The sequence below is a fragment of the Zalophus californianus genome, chromosome 4, assembly GCF_009762305.2.
Source record: "Zalophus californianus isolate mZalCal1 chromosome 4, mZalCal1.pri.v2, whole genome shotgun sequence".
Classification (NCBI taxonomy): domain Eukaryota; kingdom Metazoa; phylum Chordata; class Mammalia; order Carnivora; family Otariidae; genus Zalophus; species Zalophus californianus.
Genome location: NC_045598.1, coordinates 79,078,936 through 79,098,787, shown reverse-complemented (window position 1 = coordinate 79,098,787; position 19,852 = coordinate 79,078,936). Strand labels below are relative to the sequence as shown.

General features: G+C 44.4%; 1 protein-coding gene across 7 annotated transcripts in view; it reads left to right on the top strand.

Moving 5' to 3' along the window:
* The window catches only part of ABCA4 (ATP binding cassette subfamily A member 4), a 131,638-nt gene that overhangs the window by 24,284 nt on the left and 87,502 nt on the right, over window positions 1-19,852 (top strand). For 6 of the 7 annotated variants that reach the window (XM_027603436.2, XM_027603442.2, XM_027603448.2 and 3 more), the window contains 5 exons: window positions 9,623-9,712; window positions 12,201-12,441; window positions 13,445-13,584; window positions 14,218-14,334; window positions 15,008-15,205. In XM_027603436.2, the coding sequence (XP_027459237.1) occupies window positions 9,623-9,712; window positions 12,201-12,441; window positions 13,445-13,584; window positions 14,218-14,334; window positions 15,008-15,205 (786 nt within the window). Of the gene's footprint in view, window positions 1-268; window positions 451-9,622; window positions 9,713-12,200; window positions 12,442-13,444; window positions 13,585-14,217; window positions 14,335-15,007; window positions 15,206-19,852 lie in introns of those variants that run through there. The other variant, XM_027603476.2, reaches the window with a different exon arrangement.

The following is a 19,852-nucleotide window of genomic DNA, read 5'->3' as shown; positions in this document are numbered from 1 at the left end:
GGTTTCGTGGTTAGCACCAACTGGGGCCAGCTGTGTTTTCCCTTGGTCCCTCAGAGATCAGAAGCCAGTGTTCTCATCCTCAAATAATCCCAACACAGTCATCATGGCCTCACTCCACCCCACCCGTCCCCATACGTACACCCACGCACACCCAGGGCACGTGCCTGCTGGAGCGTGCGCGCAGACACGCAGACGCGCCTGCGCATGCGCACAGGATGCCAGGGCCCTAGGTGGGCGGTCAGGTGGCTGGATATTTCTCTGAGGAACTTTAAGCACTCTTGGTTTCAGCTTGGCTGAGCGAGATTGAAAGAGCTTGCCTTCACCTGTGGTCCTCTCGGACTTGACGCCCCCAGCTGGAAAACCAGCAGCTCAGCCCGGGGCCCACGGTATCGGTATCATGTATCATGCCGGCCAACACTACCTGAAACATTTCACACCTCGTAAAAAATGGTATGTCAGTTTCGGGTGAGGGGTTGGGACGTTTCCCATCTGATTTGGCCCAAGGCATGAATGCCCCTCCTCCTCCTCCTCCTCCTCCCCCCTCTACGGTCCTTCCTGTTTTCTCTCTGACTCTGGTGCACAGCTTTGAAATCTTGCTGAGAAGCAAATCTGTCCCTTCTGCTCAGAATGTTTATTTGTGGAAGTTCGGCAGGGGAACGGAGGCTGTGCCAAGACCTGCCACACTGCTGGGAAATCTGAATTTCACTCCCTTCCCCCTTCTCAGTGGATGTTGATAGAGGAAATTTGGCCTCCCCGGCATTTTGGCCCCCGGTTTTCCCCTTTGCGATCGCTTCCAGAGTGGCATGATTCCGTTTTCTTTACTTGCCCTCAACCACTGTTCTGTCGCAGTTTTTACTTTTCTGACTTCATTTCCCCCATGTCCCTTTGACTGTGGGGTGACTGAATATTGATTTGGGAGGGGTCGAAGGACCCAGTCTTGGGGGCCCTGGCTACATGTGCCTTTCAGTCTCCTGCTTTGTTCTTGGCTCTGCTCCCTAAATTGCTGAATCCTTGGGAATAAATGTGGGTGGACCGCTTGCTGCCCAGTGTAAGCTGGCCATGGTTTCTCTTCACTGGGATCTTTCATTACAGTTTGTGAAATTCAACTTACACGTTTCAATTTTCGGATAATACTGCCGTGTCACAATTCTCTGGAGAAGCCCCCACATCTCCAGGAATTTATAATGAGGTCCCATTAGTGACTTATAACCTCATGATTTCCTCTCCCTTCTCATTCTGAATCTTTGGACTGTCATCTTTCTCCCACTTCTGTGTGAGGGTTTTGAGAGGGAAGGAGGGAAAGGAGTGATACCCAGTGCCAGCACTATGAGATGGGGGATGGGGGGGCAGCAGGACTGTTGGGTGAAAATAAAATTAAGTCAGAAGATAGGTTTTTGGGGTTTTTTTTGAAAATTAAGCCCACAGCAAGTATATTTGATTTACAGCATTAGTATCTATTCAGCTTACATCTATAAAACTATGTGTCTGTTACAATCAAAATCTCCCCTGGGTGAATGAATTTCAGTAAAGAAGAAATAAAAAGGAAAGAGAAACATTAATGTACATTAAATGTGCCTTAGGCCTGTGGACATGATTGTCGTTGGCCTGCTTTCATTTCTTGTGGGCTCCAGACAAACAGGAGGCCAGAGCTTATTTTCATGATAGATTAGATGTTATTTTTATGAAATTAAAAAGCAAAAATACTGAGAAGTCAAAATTACGATCACTTCAGACACAAGAAGATCCTTGTGAAGCCTGCTGTTTCGGTAATGGATCCTGGGTCCAGGCCTTTATTTAGCTGATACAGATTGAGAACCAATGTATTAGGGATCAGGTTCTCTCCAGAGTAAACTGGTTTTGAGAAGGATTTTGGCCTCTGATTGGTTGTCAGAACAGTAGTTCTTAACCTTTTTATGAATTAGGACTACCTTTGAGAATCTGATAACAGCTCTAAACCTTTTCTCTAGAGAAATATAAGTTCACGCAAACACACAAGGGGTAGGGGCTCATGGAGCCTCTGAAGCCAGGCCCTGGTTAAGAACTTTTGCATTAAAATTTCTTTTCCACCTACCATTAATATGTGCCCTTTCCTAAAGTGTCTCACTCAGTATAGCCACAGATTCTTCCTTAACTCTACTTAGGAAGTAATCAGCTTCTCCCCGTGAGCATGGGACCCAATGGGGAGAGGACCAGAGGCTGGGCAGCCACTGGAGCCCACAGAGATCTGGTGGTCAGGACCCTGGGTTCTGGCTCTGGGTTGGCCCCTAACTTGCTGTCATTTAAGTGACCCTTGCTTACTTGCTACACTTCCTACACTCCCCATCTGTAAAATCAAGTTCACAAGATCTATGCTACCTGTCTCAGAAGATGATCGCAGAAATTCACGTTAGAGAAGAGATGGAAAAGCACTTGGAAACAAAAAGCATTTTTGCTCTTACCAAAGCAAGAATGCAGCCACTTTGCCAAGGCCCCATTGTTCCCTTGTCATTGCCACACTCCTGGAAATGTTCTTCTCAAACACTTAGGTGGGATGTTCTTCTTTCTCAGACCCCTCAGACTAGCAAGAGGTCTGTCTCATGCATTGACCTTTTGACTGCCCCTAGATTCCAAACTCTGTTCTGCTTTCATCAACCACAAATATCAGGACTGAAGTCACAGCAGAGAAAAAAAAGGCCTAGTTTCTTTTGAGCCAAAGAAAGTCCCATCACTTGTCTGTTCACATACTCCAGAGCCCACCCTCTCATCCCGACGCTCTGTCCCCTTCAGTCCTGGGAGACAGCACGTCTCTGTGACCTCTCCTGGTAGAGACAGTTTGGCATTTCCCCCAACCCCAAGTGATTTAGTCTGAATTCTCCCCTCATGACGCATTTCCTGGTACTCAGCGTGTCCCCTCCTGGTTGCCCCCTCACCACTGAAGCCGGCTTCCTCTCTTTTCATCTGATGCTTAACAACTGTCAGGTTACAACAAACATACTTCAAATCCACATTCTCCCAGTTGCCTAGCAACAACTTCCCTCCTGGATAAATCTGGATTTCCTGTAACAGCATACCAGGACTGAACACAGCAAGCCTGTACTGTCTGTCCACTGCTTCGTCTGCTGTTCACCTCAGTCTGGATGCTTTTAAGACAGCAGGTCATCCTTCCACCAGCTCCCAAAAGCCATGTCATCCATGTAAACACACTTTTAAGCAGAGACTACCTATGTACCCTTGTGTTAGATCCTCAGCTTAGAAATAATACTGTTTTCTAGATGGTCTTCTCGAATCAGAGAAAGTAAAACACAAAAATTTCAACTCACAAGACATTATTTTGTGTGCTGACAGAGTGGCACCTGTCTGATTAATCTATTGGGTCTAAAGCATCAGCAAATACTGCTCAAACAAGATTTTTTAGTAGCTAATATGCTTTATTCTGCCCTAAGAAAAAAATATTACATAGTTCCATAGGACAGACATATTTCTTGTCCCTTGAGAACCCAAACAGAGACCTAGTATAGTCAGAATCTTCTTGACTGCCAGCTACGGCCTTCTGTCCATTTCTTTGAGTATAGATCAAGGCCCAGGGATCCCCCACCCCCAAAGACCAACCATAGCTGATGGGAAATGATAGAGACGTACCCTTTCCATAGCCCTATTTATATATCCAGTCTTTCTTCGGAGGCCTCATCAGACCTTGAAATTGGGTTGACAGTGCTGAGCCCAGTTGTGACATGGAAGGGTTACTTGTTTATTTGGGAAATCAAGAGAATTTGTTGGCATAGGAAGTACTGGTATGTGTGTGTGTGTGGTGAGAGAGAGAGAGATGATACTTGCCATTTTCGTCTATGACCTTTTTTTCCAGAAATGTTTTTACATTTCCATTCAAATAAACTTATAGTCTCTTCCGGTTCTTTTGGCAGGAGCAATCTGTGTGAATTTGAATAGATAATGGGGGAGGGAAGCAAAGGAAGAGGAGAGCCCTGGGAAAGTTATTTTATAATTTATGGCAACATCAGTCAGATAGTTGGTGGCCAGATATGTATGGAGGGCTCCCTAGGGGGGCCAGGCACTGTTTTGAGATATAAGTGGTAATAGAGATGTGAATCCAAGACCCTCATCATTTACTATCACCACTGGAAAGAGCCAGGAAAAGAATTGCAACTATGGTACCAAGCACATAGCTAGAGCTCAGTAAACATTTGAATAACGAATATCATTAAATTATTAACAAGATCAAAAAAGAAAATGTTAACTAGACCCAAAAATGCATCTCAAGCTGTTGTTTCTCCTATTCCCTCTCCCGCAAATTCCTGGTCTTGTTCTTATCTGGCTCTCTCTAGTCACTCTCTCTTCACATTCCTCTCTCCACCTGGAATTCCTGGCCCTCCCCTTCCATCCACAAACACTGCCCTCACCCTCAGGATCATCACCTTTTCTTCTTTCAAACATCAGCTCAAGTGTTACCTTCCCCTTCCCCGGGTGGAACTGACCACTCCCTTCCTATAAGTCACCATCATATCTGTAGAGACATACCTCATGAAACCTAAAACCTCAGTAGGCTCTGTCTCTTGCTGCTAGATTTTAGTTAATTTACTCATTAATTAATATAAAATATTTATTGAGCATCTACTGTGTACCATGCCCGGAAGATATAAAAAAATAAATAAAGCCTATTTTTATGCTTACTGAGTTTCCAGTATAGTGGAGAGACAGATACATTAAAAATAATAGCAAACCAATATAAAAGTGATAAATGGATACACTGAGAATTCTAGTAGCAGCTAGGAGGAGCACCTAAATCATGGGGAAGGAAGGCCAGAAGAGCATGGAGTGAGGGAAGGAAGGCTTTCTGGAGAAGTTGAGGTGGTTTCAGATGAGTTGACTCTGGCCAGTAGGGGTGGTGGTGAGGATGAAGTAGAATGGGGTGAGTTGGCCTTTTTATTTATTTGGCTCTAAAGTAATGGGTGTAGTTGCTTTGCAGAGGCCTACAAGAATGTTTGAGACCTGAAAATTAAAAAATTATGGCTCTGAAATACAAAGAAAATCTTTAAAACCAAAATCAATAAGCATTACATTGAATGTTTAAGGAAGGTAATATTATTCAACTTTATTGTTAAAGTTCGCGTTCATAAAATTTGAAATTCAAAAAAGTAGTTTATAGTTCAGGTTTTCCCACTTTGCAAACATTCCTAAGTATTTGCAATGATTGCTGAGAAATCAGATCATTCATTAAATGAGTTACTCAAAGCCAAATAATGTCAAAAGCAAAATTAGGAGCCCTTAAAAATACATAGAAATCTATCTATATTGATATGTGGATATAGATACATATAGATATGACAGAGACACAGGTGCTTTTCAGTGTGTTGAATTTGATGCAGGGATGGAGTTTTAAGACCAGAATGTGCCTAGAACCAATGGAAGTAAAGGAAAGGTGATGGAGAGAAGATGCCCACTTAGGCAAAATACAGCCACAGATCATCTCCAGCCCACAGGCATGTGAGGTACACAGACAACAAACTCACAAAGAAGGGGAAGTAATTAAAAGCAAGTGGAGCTGTTGACTAACTCATGTCCAATCTCTTTGGACACATGAATGTGATAGTTCTTTATTTTCCATGCACTGGGTTTCTAGCCCCTCTTAGGTCCCTTCCCATTATGTAGGACCTGGTGATTTTTTCTCTGCACAGCTCTTAGGACTCCAGTCCTGATTCTAGCTTCCTCCAGTTTTCCAGATACCCCTTGGCTACCCTCTTTGCAAAGAGGGGGCTCATCCTGCCCCACACTCAGACCCAGTACCAGTTCCTAGGTCTCCCGGCTAGGGATTTTGACAATGGGATGGGGATGGGGAAGAATCAGTGATGACTTTCAGACTTTTAGCTTTGGTGACAGGGGAGGAGGTGGTGCCACCAGCTGAAGAAGTGTGCACAGGAGCAGAAAGTGGTTTGGGAAAGGTGATGTGATCAGTTTAGGATGAGTTGGATCTGGGCAGAGTTCCAACAGATGGCTGGGGGTTAGAGGTACAGATTTAGAAGTCACCAACAAAAAGGTAGCAGATTAAATGATAAAGAGAATGAGACTATCCAGGGAGAATATGCAGAGTGAGAGGAGCAAGGCCACGGAGCCCCTTAGGAGCCTCAGCACTGAAGGAGAAGATGGAAGCAGAGGAGCTCATGGGAAAAGCAGAGAAGGATCAGAGCAAACCAGACAAGAGCAGTGTCACAGACATCGAGGGGTAAAAAGGACATGATCCAAAGTGTTGAGAGAAGCAGAGAGGTCTGAAAAGACAAGAACCAAAAGTATCCATTAGACTTAAAAACTAGGAGGAAACTGGGGGTTTAACTAGAATGTTAAAGTGTCTTCGTTGGGTGGTGAGGTTGGAAGACAGGAGTGTTAGAAAGAAATTGAAGTCACTGCACATGGACTGCTCTTTCAAGAAGTGTGGGAATAAAGGTTGGAGGAAGGCAGTTAGACTGTAGCTACAGGGGAATAAGGCATCAGAAGTAGTTCTTTCTTTCACATGGGAGGATCTTGAGCACATATATGTGATAACAGTGAAGGGAAAGCTGAAGATACATCAGTGAGATTCTTGAAGGTAAACTTCATAAAAGGAGGACTTTGTTTTGATCATTGCTATATCCCCTAGCCAGTGGCACACAGCGGACAGTCTACATATTTGTCAGATGTGTAATTATGTCATTTAGAAACTACAATTGGCTGCAACAGAATGCTGAAAAACAGTGGCTTTCATATTCCTCCCAAAGCAGAGTCCTGTGGTGGGTCATTCGGGAGTGGTGTGGAGGCTCTGCAAATTTTCGCAAGAACCCAGGCTCCTCTTCTTTTCCGTCACTCATCCCTAGCATGTGCTTGTCATCTGGTGATCCTAAGATGTCTCTCTACCTCCCCCAGCACATCAGTGTTCCAGGCAGGCCAGGGTCCTCCTTTAATAGGTCTTCCCCAAAATCCCCACTGTGTGACTTCTCCTGATATCTTGTCGGTCAAGATTTTGTCACATGACCATCCCATGTACAGTGGAGGCTGGGAAATGTAGTTTTTTCGCCAGGCATTATCACCATTAGCAAAATTAGATAGACATATATATTAGGAAATGTAGAAAGAAGTCTAGCCTGATGGAAGAGAAGCAAGAGAGAAGGTTAGAGGGGGAGCCATGTGTGTCCAGTGCTGGTATTGATCTTCTCTCCTAGAGGCAGTAGGGAGCCATGTAAGATCTTTGAGCAGGAGAGATGACGCGGTTAGATTGATCTGTTAGGTAACTCAGGCTACAGTGTGGGGAGTGCATTGGAATGGAGGCATCTAGAGACAAGGGGCCAGCAAGAATGCTATTCTGATGAAAATGTTCTGGGAGAGAGGCAAGGGGAGCTTGAGCAAGGCAGTCCTAGTGAGGAAGAGAAGAAAGAGAGGAGAGAGTATTTATTTAGTATTCATTCATTCAGCTATTTATTTATTCTTGCAAGCAAAAAGGCTTTTTATTTTTAAATCTTTCTATTACAGAAATGAGTATAAAAGAGAGAATAGTGTAATTAACTCCCATGAATCCATCACACAGCTTCAGCTGTTTTCAACATTTGGTCCTTATTGTTTAATCTGCTCCTCACTTTTTTCCCTGATATCTTTTAAAGCAAATCACAGACAGCATATTCTCTCACCCTTACATACTTCCCTATGTATCTCTAACACATGGAAACTTACTTGTTTTAACAAAACCACAATTCTACCATCACACCCAACAAAATTAACAATAATTCCTTAATATTATCTAATACCCAATCATGTTCACTTTCCTCTGATTGTTACAGCTGATTTGTTCAGATCAAAATAGAGTCCACACATGGCATTTTATTGGTGTATCTCTTAGATCTCCTTTCATCTCTAATAGATCTTATTGGAGTAGTCAGGAGGTGAATCACTGGAGTTGGTGATAACTTGCCACTGGCACACATTTTTACCTGCTGGCTTCCTCCCTACCTACTGTTCTCAGCCCCACCCTCTCATGGAATTAAAGCAGGAATTAAAGTTCTTTGCCCAGCGTTCCCTCAAACTATTTTCAAGGAGTTTGAAAAGAAGTCCTGGCAAGACCAATGTCTAGGCTCAGTGTAAAGGTTAAGGAGAGAAGATGCTTCTCAGTGGTGTAGTTACAAGGGTGGTTTTGCTGCTACTTCCTCTGGTAAATTGTTCTCCTGTCTGCTTTGAAGCCCTCGTAACAAAGCCTTTCGTTTTACAGTTAGGAAATGAACCAGAAATGCTGATGTTCCATGAGTGTTCCTGTATTCATTCTTTGGTATCAGGGCCAGAGAGACTGTGAGGGCCCCTGCCCCTAGAGCAGCGAGAAGGGAGAGCAGGACCACTGCTAGAAATGGGAGGCGGGGCTGCTCAAAACCTAATTCCACCTGCTCATCAGCTGGGCTGCAGCTTGGTCAGCCCACCATCATTTAGGAGAACCACCCTGGCAAATAAAAAGCTGAGGCTTGTGGCTTGTGGTCCACAGATCCTTGAGTCAGAATTACACATCTATCTTGTGAAAAATGCAGAGCCCCTGCAGACATACTCAAGATGCACACTTGAGTTTGAAAACCACCATCTTAAAACTTAGAATTCATTCCTAAAAGACACAGGATCCGTGAGTCAATCAGTTTTGAAACTATCAAGAATGAAGTCATTCATTCAGGACTTGAACTTGGTTTCCAGAAAACAAGTTGTTCAATTGGGCTCAGGTTTGCAGCCAGCAAACTTGTGGGCTTCCACGTTGCCTGTGTGGGTGGAAGGTGCTTGAATAGTTTTGTGTTGTCTCATGGGCCTGGGGTCACCAGAACACTGCTGTCAACTGGGTAATCTGCAAGAAAACTTCTCTTCAAAGCTGCCAGCAGCAGCTTTGAAAGAAAGATGATATAACTAGCCAAAGCTTCCACATAAGAAAGTAGTGTTGAACAGAGGAAGAGCCACAACCTACCTGAAAAGCCTCAAAGGGAGCAGAGATGTGAACAGTGAGGAAGCCTGAGCGTGTCCGCAGAGCCCAAGGTGCTCAGATGGGCACCTTAGCACACAGCCTTCCTTTACAGTCCAGCAGCTATGTTGGTTTCCTTCCTCCAGGAGGCTTGTTTGGTGTTGCTAAAGCAGCAGTCAGAATCACTTTGGCATATTTAATGTCACTGAAACTATTTGTGATTGACTAGCTCAGCAGGAGCTGAGCCTGGAATCAGACTTGGAATACGAGCCTTTGATTTTCTGAATTAGATAAAACCAGTTTGTTTGTTTTTTAAGATTTTATTTATTTATTTGACAGAGAGAGAGAGACAGCGAGAGAGGGAACATAAGCAGGGGGAGAGGGAGAAGCAGGCCTCCTGCCGAGCAGGGAGCCTGATGCGGGGCTCGATCCCAGGACCCTGGGATCATGACCTGAGCCGAAGGCAGACACTTAACGACTGAGCCACTCAGGTGCCCCAAAACAAGTTCGTTTTTTAAAGTAATCTAGCAGAAGAGGTCCTGTGATCAGGAAAAAAAGGGAGGGAATGTTTTTCAAGCAAAGAGGAGATCAGATAGATAGCACCCATGTGTCCATGTATAACTTATACATGTATGTATATACACACATATATATTTTATATTTTTTTCCTATCAATTATAGCTTCCCACACTCCTAGACCGCAGTTCTCGAGGTATCAATCTGAGATCCTGGGGAAGAATACTTTCTGATATGTCACCAAGAATTCAAGAGGTAAGCAGCCTAATGATACTAATGATAATGTTATTATATCTTTCCACCATTTTACCACACTTACTATATCAAACAATTTAATTGTACCTCAGACCTGTTCAAGGAGATACGCATTTGAACTTTCTATTTAGCAGTTACAAAGCACCTGTTCAGATCCTAAATTATCTGTGCTTCTAGATTGGAGGCAAAAGGTAGGGAACCATCGTTCTGATTTCACACCTAGGAAGAAATGCCACCATGTCTTGTGTGGCAGGTTATCAGTGGACTTACACTGAATCTAAGTCCTTCCAGTATTGATGTGGTCCATCCTATTATGCTCTTACAATGCACCTAAATCTATACTGCTAATAGCAATAGCATATACTTCCAAAGTGCTTACAGACATTATTTTAAAGTGTCTTAAATATATTGACTCATTCCAACACCAAAAAAAAATTTGACATTTTTGTGTTGTTTTGTGAAAGATGTGCATGTTTCAGTTAACATCTGGTTGGACAAGCCTTTACCTGTGTAGAAATTGATTCTCCACTCAATAGATGAGAGGTGTTGGGGGTGTAATGATGAAGAGACAGGTATGGTCACTACCCTACTGAAATATACAATCTAATGGGGAAGAGCAATGTGAAATAAACAATTACCTTCAAGTGTGATGTGTATTATGAAAGGGAGGCAAAAGGTGAAGTATAATTTTCCCCATTTTCCCCTCCAATATTCTCAGCTGACTTAGGCTTAGCCAACCTGGAAAATTGCATTGTGGATCTGTATTCATAAAACTAAGTTCAACCCGGGGCAGAGTGTGAGTGCTGCTATGCAGGGAAAGTTAGAGAAGGGCCCATTGTACTGATGGCCACCTGCTCTAGTGGGAGTCTCTATTTAACATTCTTTTCTTCATGAGCATTTAAAAAATTCTTATCAGTATAATGGGGCTGAAAATGATAGAGAATGTGAAAAAAGTCCCCAAATCATATCTACACTCCTCAGTCTGTGTGGGAGTTCCAGAAAGTTTCTTGCCTGTCTAGATAGCAAGTGTCAGCATTGTGAACTAGGTTGTAGCAGATGGCTCCGTTTATATTAACTGATACTAGACCATTTGACCCCAGAACAGCCCCTTCATCTCCAAGTACTTTGCTTAAATGAGCAACATAATAATGATAATAACCCCTTACAAGACTGTCATGAGACTTACTGTTGTCGAAGCAATTTGAGATTCCAAGTTTATTATTGAAGCCTAGACTGTGATTATAGGCATGACTCACAGTGTGGATCCTCCACAGTGCTCGAGTTTCAGAGGGCAAGTGTTGGCATGTGGACAAAGACAGGGATGACAGGTAAACATCACTTATTGAAGTAGGGGAACTGTTTTCAGTCTCACCTGACCGAATCCTAAGGCTTTTTAAAATTCCTGAGTGCCTTTGAAAATTAATAATGAGTGTGTTTGAGGAATAAAAGCAGCACTGTTTTTATTTTGCATATTCCCCTAAAGCAAAGCCAGATCACATATGGGTGCTGAGACCCTGGCAACTCTGGCAACCTGCAACTTAGTTCTCAGCATTACAGATCTGCCTCCAAAGGATGAGCCCAGCTAGGGCCATGGAAACTCATATGGAGAGGAGCAGACCACCAGCCTCTTCTTAGTTTGGTGCAGAATTTGAAGTGTTCTTCTAGGGGTGCCTGGGTGGCTCAGTCGGTTAAGCACCTGCTTTTGGCTCAGGTCAAGATCCCAGGGTCCTCGGTTTGAACCCTACCTCGGGGAGCCTGCTTCTCCCTCTCCTCCCTGCTGCTGCTCTCTCTTGCTATCTCTGTCTCTCTCTCCAGTAAATAAATACAATCTTTTTAAAAAAATAAAAATAAATAAAGTGTTCTTCCAAGAATGAAGACTTCATCTGTCCTGTATTTGCTTGGGTCTTAACATACACACACATATACACAGAAACTACAAACCACACATTTCAGGGAGATGGAAGAACTCACATTTGGTAAAATTAAGCTAATAAGAAGATAATTTTCCAAATATCAGAAACTAAATTCTAAATTACTTAGCTAAAGAAATTTGCTGTGATCTTGCTTTTCTAGGACAGAGCCATTCCTCCATCATTTTATTTACCATTTTTTCCTCAGTATTCCCATCTTGATGGGATAACAGGACCCAAGAACTGGCTTACAAAGAAATACTCCCTCCATTTGTCCAAGGACACATTCCCAAGGAATTCAGATAAAGGGGACTAGAAGGAAGAAGTGATATTAAAATACTTTGAGATTCACTCTTTGTTTATCCTTAAGGCTCGTTCTAGTTTCCTTTAAGGCTCTGAGTAGATGCATAGGTTTTTATTTCACAGCTGGATTAAGAATTGCTGAGAATATGCATGTTTCCTTTTAAATGTGGAAGTCAAAGCATATGTGGAGCTCTGCCCCTACTTTGGAGCTCTGGAATCACAGTGATTATGATTCTAACTGCCTTAAAATAACCTAAGCCTTTGCCTTGCCCTAGTTCATCCATCGACCGAGTGTTCAAGACTTGCTGTGGGTGACCAGGCCTCTCATGCAGACTGGCGGTCCAGAGACCTTCGCACAGCTGATGAGCATCCTGTCTGATCTCTTGTGTGGCTACCCAGAGGGAGGAGGCTCTCGAGTGTTCTCCTTCAACTGGTATGAAGACAATAACTATAAGGCCTTCCTAGGGATTGACTCCACAAGGAAGGATCCTATCTATTCTTACGACAAAAGAACAAGTAAGTTTTCTGAGTCATGTATATAAAATGGCATCTCATGTTGGTGAAGCTGATGGTTTAACACTTCCAGGGAAACCCAGTCCTGGGGGTAAGTCGGTCTTGTTGCGGGGCCTCGGGCAGAGAGGCTTCTGCTCCCAGAAAGTCCATTTCCCCTTGTAGGAAAGGGGCAGTGCTCATAAAGAATTCTGGATGTGAGCCACGGAAAGAACTGAGACCCACTTGGAAAGGGAACAGAGAGGACGTTTCCCACTGATCTGATTGAACTAGGGTTAAGTTCTAGAGGAAGGGAAGAAAGATAAATGAGGAGGCAATCCAGAGTTGCAAGCAAATCTCAGGTCAGAAGTGCCCTGGCAAGTAAACACGGATGCGGGATGTTTTTACAAACACAGTGCAGTGAAAATCTGTGTGTGCAGTGCTGAGTTACATTCCAAATGGCAAGTCCCTGGCAAGCCATCTTTCCCACCTTTTATTATTTTGGGAGGGGGAGGCTTCTGTGGGGTAAAGGAAGGTGGGGTGGGGAAGAAATGCAACTGGGTGACCTTTGAGTTAAAAACTGAAAAGAGGCAGCAAGGCACGCACCAAAATTAGTTGGGCCCTAAAATAGCCCACATGACAAAGAAATTAAGTAGCTATGTGAAGGGAAATTATGGAGGCTAAAGCTGAGATTCCGAGGGGAGGCCTTGTTTGGCCTCTTGTCTCTTTCATGTGAGAATGGCAGTAATCCCAGGCAGGCTTCTGAGCCTCCTTCTAAAGCAGAGTAAACCACAGGGCAAGCCCCATTCTTTGTTTCTCTGATGAGGCCCTTATTGAGATGCACTGTGGCATTTTGTTACTTACTAATGATGAGCTTGTTATTGGTGGGGTACAGCCTATTAATGTAGGTTATTTGTCAAATCCTCCAGCATCGAGTTGAATGAGACTTGTGATTTGAACACACTAATGACTATGTTTAGCTCTGAGCAACGGGGAGTTTCTATAAAATCTGCCCCTTCTTTCCTGGCAGCGACCTTTTGTAACGCACTGATCCAGAGCCTGGAGTCAAACCCTCTCACCAAAATAGCCTGGAGGGCAGCAAAGCCTTTGCTGATGGGAAAAATCCTCTTTACTCCAGATTCTCCTGCAACACGCAGAATACTGCAGAATGTAAGGTCCCAGCTGGTCTTGTCCTTTTTACCTTGGACCTCCCAGAAGAATGAGAGCGAGCGAGTGAGCACTAGCTCAGGAGCACGCACCTGCTTGAACTCTCGTAGTCTCCTGGTAGCGAGCCTTATGTTTATTTTTTGCCTAGAGGAGTCTAGCAAAAGACTCCCCCATCCACAGTCATCATTGGAATGCTTTGTGCCCGTGTCCCTGCCTGGGCCCTCCCTTCTCTACAAAACCTACGATGAGGTTTTCTTTCCCACCGCCCGAATTTTTTCCCTAATGGAAGGGCTCACAGTTCTCTGAATCCTGGCTCCTCGGAAGAGACAAAGGCAGGAATGGAGAAGAGCATTTCCTTACAGGGAGTCCAAATCTAGTTTTAATGAGGCTCTGGGACAATGACATCGTCAGTATTTTATGTGTCTCTGAGATATTAAGAAACTAGATTCTGGCAGTGTGGATGCTAGGAAACAGCAGATTGTTCTGGGAAATATCGGTAGACTAGGAAGTAAAGACAGTTCCTTGAAAAGCCTTTCCTAAACACTGCAGGTTTATGACAGGAGCAGGGAAGGTACAATCAAAAGTTCTCTCACATTTTTCCTCCCTGTTCTTGTCTCTGTCTCTGTCTGGTTTTAGGCCAACTCAACTTTTGAAGAGCTGGAGCGCCTTAGGAAGTTGGTCAAAGCCTGGGAAGAAGTAGGCCCCCAGATCTGGTACTTCTTCGACAAGAGCACACAGATGGCCACAATCAGAGTACGGATGGCAGGGGGAGGGGGAGAGAAAGGCCAAAAAATTCCATAAATTTCCTTTTCTCAGTAAAGGGTTGATCTGCTGGAGTTGGATCAAAATATAATAAGCAGGGGCCACAGGCACTTGTTCTGGAAGCTGTCCCCAAGTGGAGTCACTGACTTTGGGTGGGAAGTGTTTCTTGAATTCTGGGAGAAATGTAAAAACTGATCAATGGCTTCCTGAAGTTTCTTGCTTTTTTAAATTCACTTGAGGGCCTCAGATTCAAAGGGACATCTCCCCAAGCGGCCAGCTCTGTAACTGCAAAGGTGGTTGAGTATGTCTGTCCGCTGTCATTTCCAGCTTTGCAAAGCCAGATCAGAGTCTTATATAGCAGGGATAATTAAAAGAGAACAACAACAAAAAAACATTAAAAAAAAAAAAGAAAGCTTCCTATATTACCATTTTCCCTGTCCTTCTTTCCCAACCCCCAACATTCACATTTTCCTTCTATAGAGACCTGTGTATTCAGGGGAAATGGGATATAGATAGGCATGCCTTATCAAGGAAAAAAACCCACTAGATTTTTAGGGAGGCTTAATGTGTATCCCTTTTCATTAAAAATTGGAAATGGCCTGAAAACAAGACCAGAGATCCTGTGGAATTTCTAAATACTGTGACTGTATTGCTTCTTCCCAAGGACACCCTGGAGAACCCAACAGTGAAAGGCTTTTTGAATAGTGAGCTTGGTGAGGAAGGTATCACTGCAGAAGCCGTGCTGAACTTCCTGGATAGGGGTCCTCGAGAGAGCCAGGCCGATGACGTGGCCAACTTCAACTGGAGGGATGTATTTAACATCACGGATCGCACCCTGCGCCTAGCTAGCAGATACCTGGAGGTGAGGCATCTCCTTTTCCCCACTAATGAACCAGGAATTCTCACAGTTCCCAAACAGAAGTGGATCCTGTTCCCCAATAGCTTATCCACACGTAAAACAGTTCCCTTTTCCCATGTCCACCCTCCTCATGGCTCCCTCACTCCTCCTGGGCTGCTCCTCCTCCCTTGTAGCCTGTGAAGTAGTTGTGTCTGTCCTCCGCCCTCTCTTGTGTGCCATAGATTCGATCATAATTGGCCAGAAACTGCAAGTTCTCAGGTCCCACTGTTTGCTGGAAACTCCCACCCCACAGCTTCTATAGGCGTATCATGCTCAATGTAGCTCAAAATAGTTTTGTGTTCTCCTCCCCCATAGAACCTGTCTTCCTGAGGCATTTCCTACCCTGATCCCCAAATTATCAAGCCAGAGATTTGGGGGTCATCCTTAGTTACCTTTCTTCCTCACCTTCCACACAACAGCTATTATTTATTGAGGGTTTCTTCGTGCCAAGGACTGTGCTCAGTGCTTTCCTACACAATAACTCATTTCATCCTTGCCAGAGCTCCTCCATTAAGTGGTGTGCTGTTATCATTCTTATTTTAACAGATGCAGAAGCTGAGGCTTAAAGAGGTTAAGTAAGATCCCATTCCATAGCTGTTATGTGTAGCAGATCACATCCAGATCTGGGTGTGCCTGAATTCAGAGCCTGCCCTTCTGACCCCTCTGCTGCCTCTTTCATGTCCGGTCACTGAGGACAATTGTGCACCAGTTCCAACACATGATGGTTTTTCCAACACCACCAAGAGATTCTTCAACACCAGCTGGGTGTCCTGCAGTTCAACTCAATGTCGATGCTACCTGGAGATAACGTCAGGTCCCCTAGGTTAAGGACGCAGTCCCATGACACTGGTGCCCACCACCACTTCAGACACCACCCCACTTCTGCCCACACGTTTAGATGGCAGGTTCCCATGACCCCTTCTTGGATTCAATTAATTTGCTAGAGTGCCTCACAGGACTCAGAAACATTTTATGCATTAGATCACTGGTTTATTTTGAAAGGATATAACTCAGGAGCAGCCAAATGGAAGAGATACATAGGGCAAGGGATGAGAAAAGGGTGTGGAGCTTCTGTGTCCTGTCTGGACACACCACTCTCCCCAAATCTCCGCATGTTCACCAACCTGGGAGCTCTCCAAACCCCATCCTTCGGAGTTTTCATGGAGGCTTCATTACTTAGGCATGGTTGATTAAACCACAGCCATCAGTGATTGAACTCAGCTTCCAGCTCGCTCCCCACCCCTCCCCTCCAACCCTATAATCACATAGTTGGCCCCTCTGGCAACCAGTCCTCATCCTTAGGTGAGGTCCAAAAGTCACCTCATGAACATAACAAAACACACTTTAATGATGTTTATCACTTAGGAAATTCTAAGGGTTTTAGGAGCTTTACCAGAAACAGACAAAGACCAAATCCGTGTGTCTTACTATAAATCATAGTATCACACTGAGCTTTGTCTATCTCCTAGATATGTGTCAACTCCACCTCTTGCTTTTCAGGCTCTCTGAGTTCTGGAAGCGTTGTCATCTCTCTGCCAGCCTGTTCCAGTGGCTTCCTCCCTGGGCTCCAGGGTCCCGTCTCTGTTGGCTCAGGCCTCTCTCCCCACTGCCAGCAGAGCTGCATTTCAAACATGCATCTGCTGTCATCACTCTCATACTTAAAATCTCACTGAGTTGGTCCCCAGGGAACATAAGTGCCTTCCACACCTGCTGCAGCCTGCCCGCCCAGCCAGCGCTCACTCGCACATCTGCTGCCCTGCCCCACCGGCCCTCTTGCCACCCTCAGACATACCCTGACTGCTCATGATTTTGCCATGAGCTGCCACTGATTACAGCTGCTTTGCTTAAACAAAAAAGAGAATTCATTGGTTGACCTAACCTGGAAGTTCCGGGGATCTAAGGACTGAATGACGCAATGAGACCCTTGTGCCCTTCCATCTCATGGTTGTGTTTGCTTCTGCCTGGCTTCCATCTCAGCGAGGCCCTCTCCATTTGGTGGTGTATCAGCTGCTCACAGCCCTTGGTGGTCAGCTTTACCCCCAGAAAGTCTGCAGAAAGAGGGAGTGGCTTTCCCATAGTATAAGCAATACTCCCGGACAGTTTTCTGATTGGCCTGGCTCTACCTATCTCTGAGTCTCCAGGGGGATCATGTACTATGATAGGGAGGTGTGGGTCATCTGCCCACCATGAGGTCAGGAACGCAAAGTTAGCTTAATCTGAATCTCAGGGACTGAGCAGGATTACTGCGAAGTGGGGGAGGCTGTTTCCCCCAAAAGAAGAAACATAAGGCAGAAAAGCCTGAAATGACTTTTCCTTCCCCATCTGTTGAGCTTCCATTCATTGGTTCTTTGAGACTCAACTTTCAAATGTCACTTCTGCTTTCACCATAAGTTCAGCCATTCATTCCTCTGAGCTTTCTCTACCACATGTGTCCCCATCCCTGGCCATGTCACCACCATCCACCTGCTGTGGTTATAACATAGGCAGGGCTCTGGGAGAGGGTGTGGATGGGAGAGAAGAGCTCTACTGAATGGAGTTCAGTGGTATTAATATCTCCATTTTACAGATTCAGAAACGGAAGCACAAGTAGCAGAGATTTGAACCCAGGCAGTCTGGTTCTAGACACTGAATTCTTATCCATCTAAGCAGTTGGTATATATTAAGTACCTGTTGGGTGCCTGGCCCTACATGAAGCACAAGCTACATGGAAAAAATAATCCTACAAGAAATGAGACCTTTATGTCACCAAGCAAATGTCAAGTCAAACAAAAGACAAAAGGTATTCTTTACTCCTGATGTACCTAACAAAAACACTGTAAGAACCACTGAACTCATTTCTTGTAGGATTATTTTTTCCACGTAGCTTGTGCTTCATGTAGTACCAGGCACCCAACAGGTACTTAATATATACCAACTGCTTAGATGGATAAGAATTCAGTGTCTAGAACCAGACTGCCTGGGTTCAAATCTCTGCTACTTGTGCTTCAGTTTCTGAATCTGTAAAATGGAGATATTAATAGTACTAACCTAATAGACTTGATATGAGAATTAACTGAGTTAATTCACGCAAAGTACTTGCATGACCAATGCCTGGAATATAGTAAGCACTTTAATACTAACTTATTAACAAAATACAAACCAACCAAAAATATTGCTTAGGAAAAGGACAATGACATTAGTGAAATCAGACCCAGCCACTGAGCTGTTCTTGATGCCCCTCTAGGGATTATGAGCAGCTAATTACATCCTGCCTCAGCCACCAGGATTCCAAGGGCCTTGCAATCCCATTAACCGAGCTAAGTGCTCCTAAGCAAAGGCCATGGTGACCATTGGTCAGTGGTCTCCCGCAGGGGTTCCCAAGAGGGGTTTTGATGGAGGCAGAAGCCCAGCAGGTGATTATGATGAGGTTTCTGGTCTCCCTGCTCTTGCAGGGGTCAGAGGGAGGAGGAAACCAAGGGGGTACTGAACTGAAAGGTGAATGTAGGAGCAGGAAACGTGCAGTGAGGAAGAAACCAATCATTGCAATTTGTCCTGGAACGTTCTGCTTTTATTCTTATGCTTCGGGAAGTCTGGAATAGCCTCGGAGACCCTCCAGCTCCCATCCTAAGGACTGCTCAATAGCAGACTGGGAGGAAAACTCTTCCCCAGTGGCTCTAAGCATCTCTCCAGGACAGGGCAGCAAGTATGTTCCTTCACAGGCTTAAGACCTGACTGAAGCTCTCCTTTTCAGGAATATGCCTTGGACTGAAGAGGATTAAGAGCTTCCTCCTGGGCCAGTCTTGTTACCTACTTCCCTGCCTATTCCAAGAAAGAAAAAAAAAAATCATTTCAGGACAATTAAAGCAAAAACAGTCTTTTAAATGAAAATTATGTTGATCTATGTCAATGTGGCACTCAGATGTGATATTGAACAGTAACAGAAGCTCTGAGAAGTAAGAGCAAAGACCTTTAAGCCTTTGTCTTTATAGGAAAAGGGAATGCTTCAATAGGTTTCCTCTTCAACTAATAGAAAAGCTAAATCCCCTTCCTTTCTACTTGAATGAGGCCTTAGTTACTGGACATTCCATTAAGTAGCCTGGAGAGTTCCAATTCCCCTGGAGCCGCCTTGCTGGGTCACTTATAGGCCATGTTAGGCCACTGAGTATAGAACCTTCTCACCTGTTCTGTGAGGACAAATGGGCCTGAATCTCTGCTTCTTATGGGCTATGTCACTCTAAGAAATTCACTTCACCTGCTAAGACTCAATTTTCTTATTGGTAAAATCCAGATAACACACAGACCCCATAGAGTTGTTGTCAGGACAAAATGAGAGAAGTGTGCAGAGCACACACTTCATGCCATTGATAGTTAGGCATGTGTGTAAATTCTCAGCCTTGGGTTCTTGGCTGTTAGGTGGGGATGGTAATACCCTCCTTTCCAGGTGGCTGTGAGGGTGAACTGGGAGAGGGCTGGGTGGATAGTAGAGATGCTCCATGCATGGCAGTTCTTCCCCTGAACCACACGAGTGTCTTCCCCTGAACCACAGACTAAGTAAAGTTTTTCTCAGATTGAAAAACTTTGTGTAAACATTAACCAGAGACTATGAAACTACTCTCTATATTAACTTTAGTG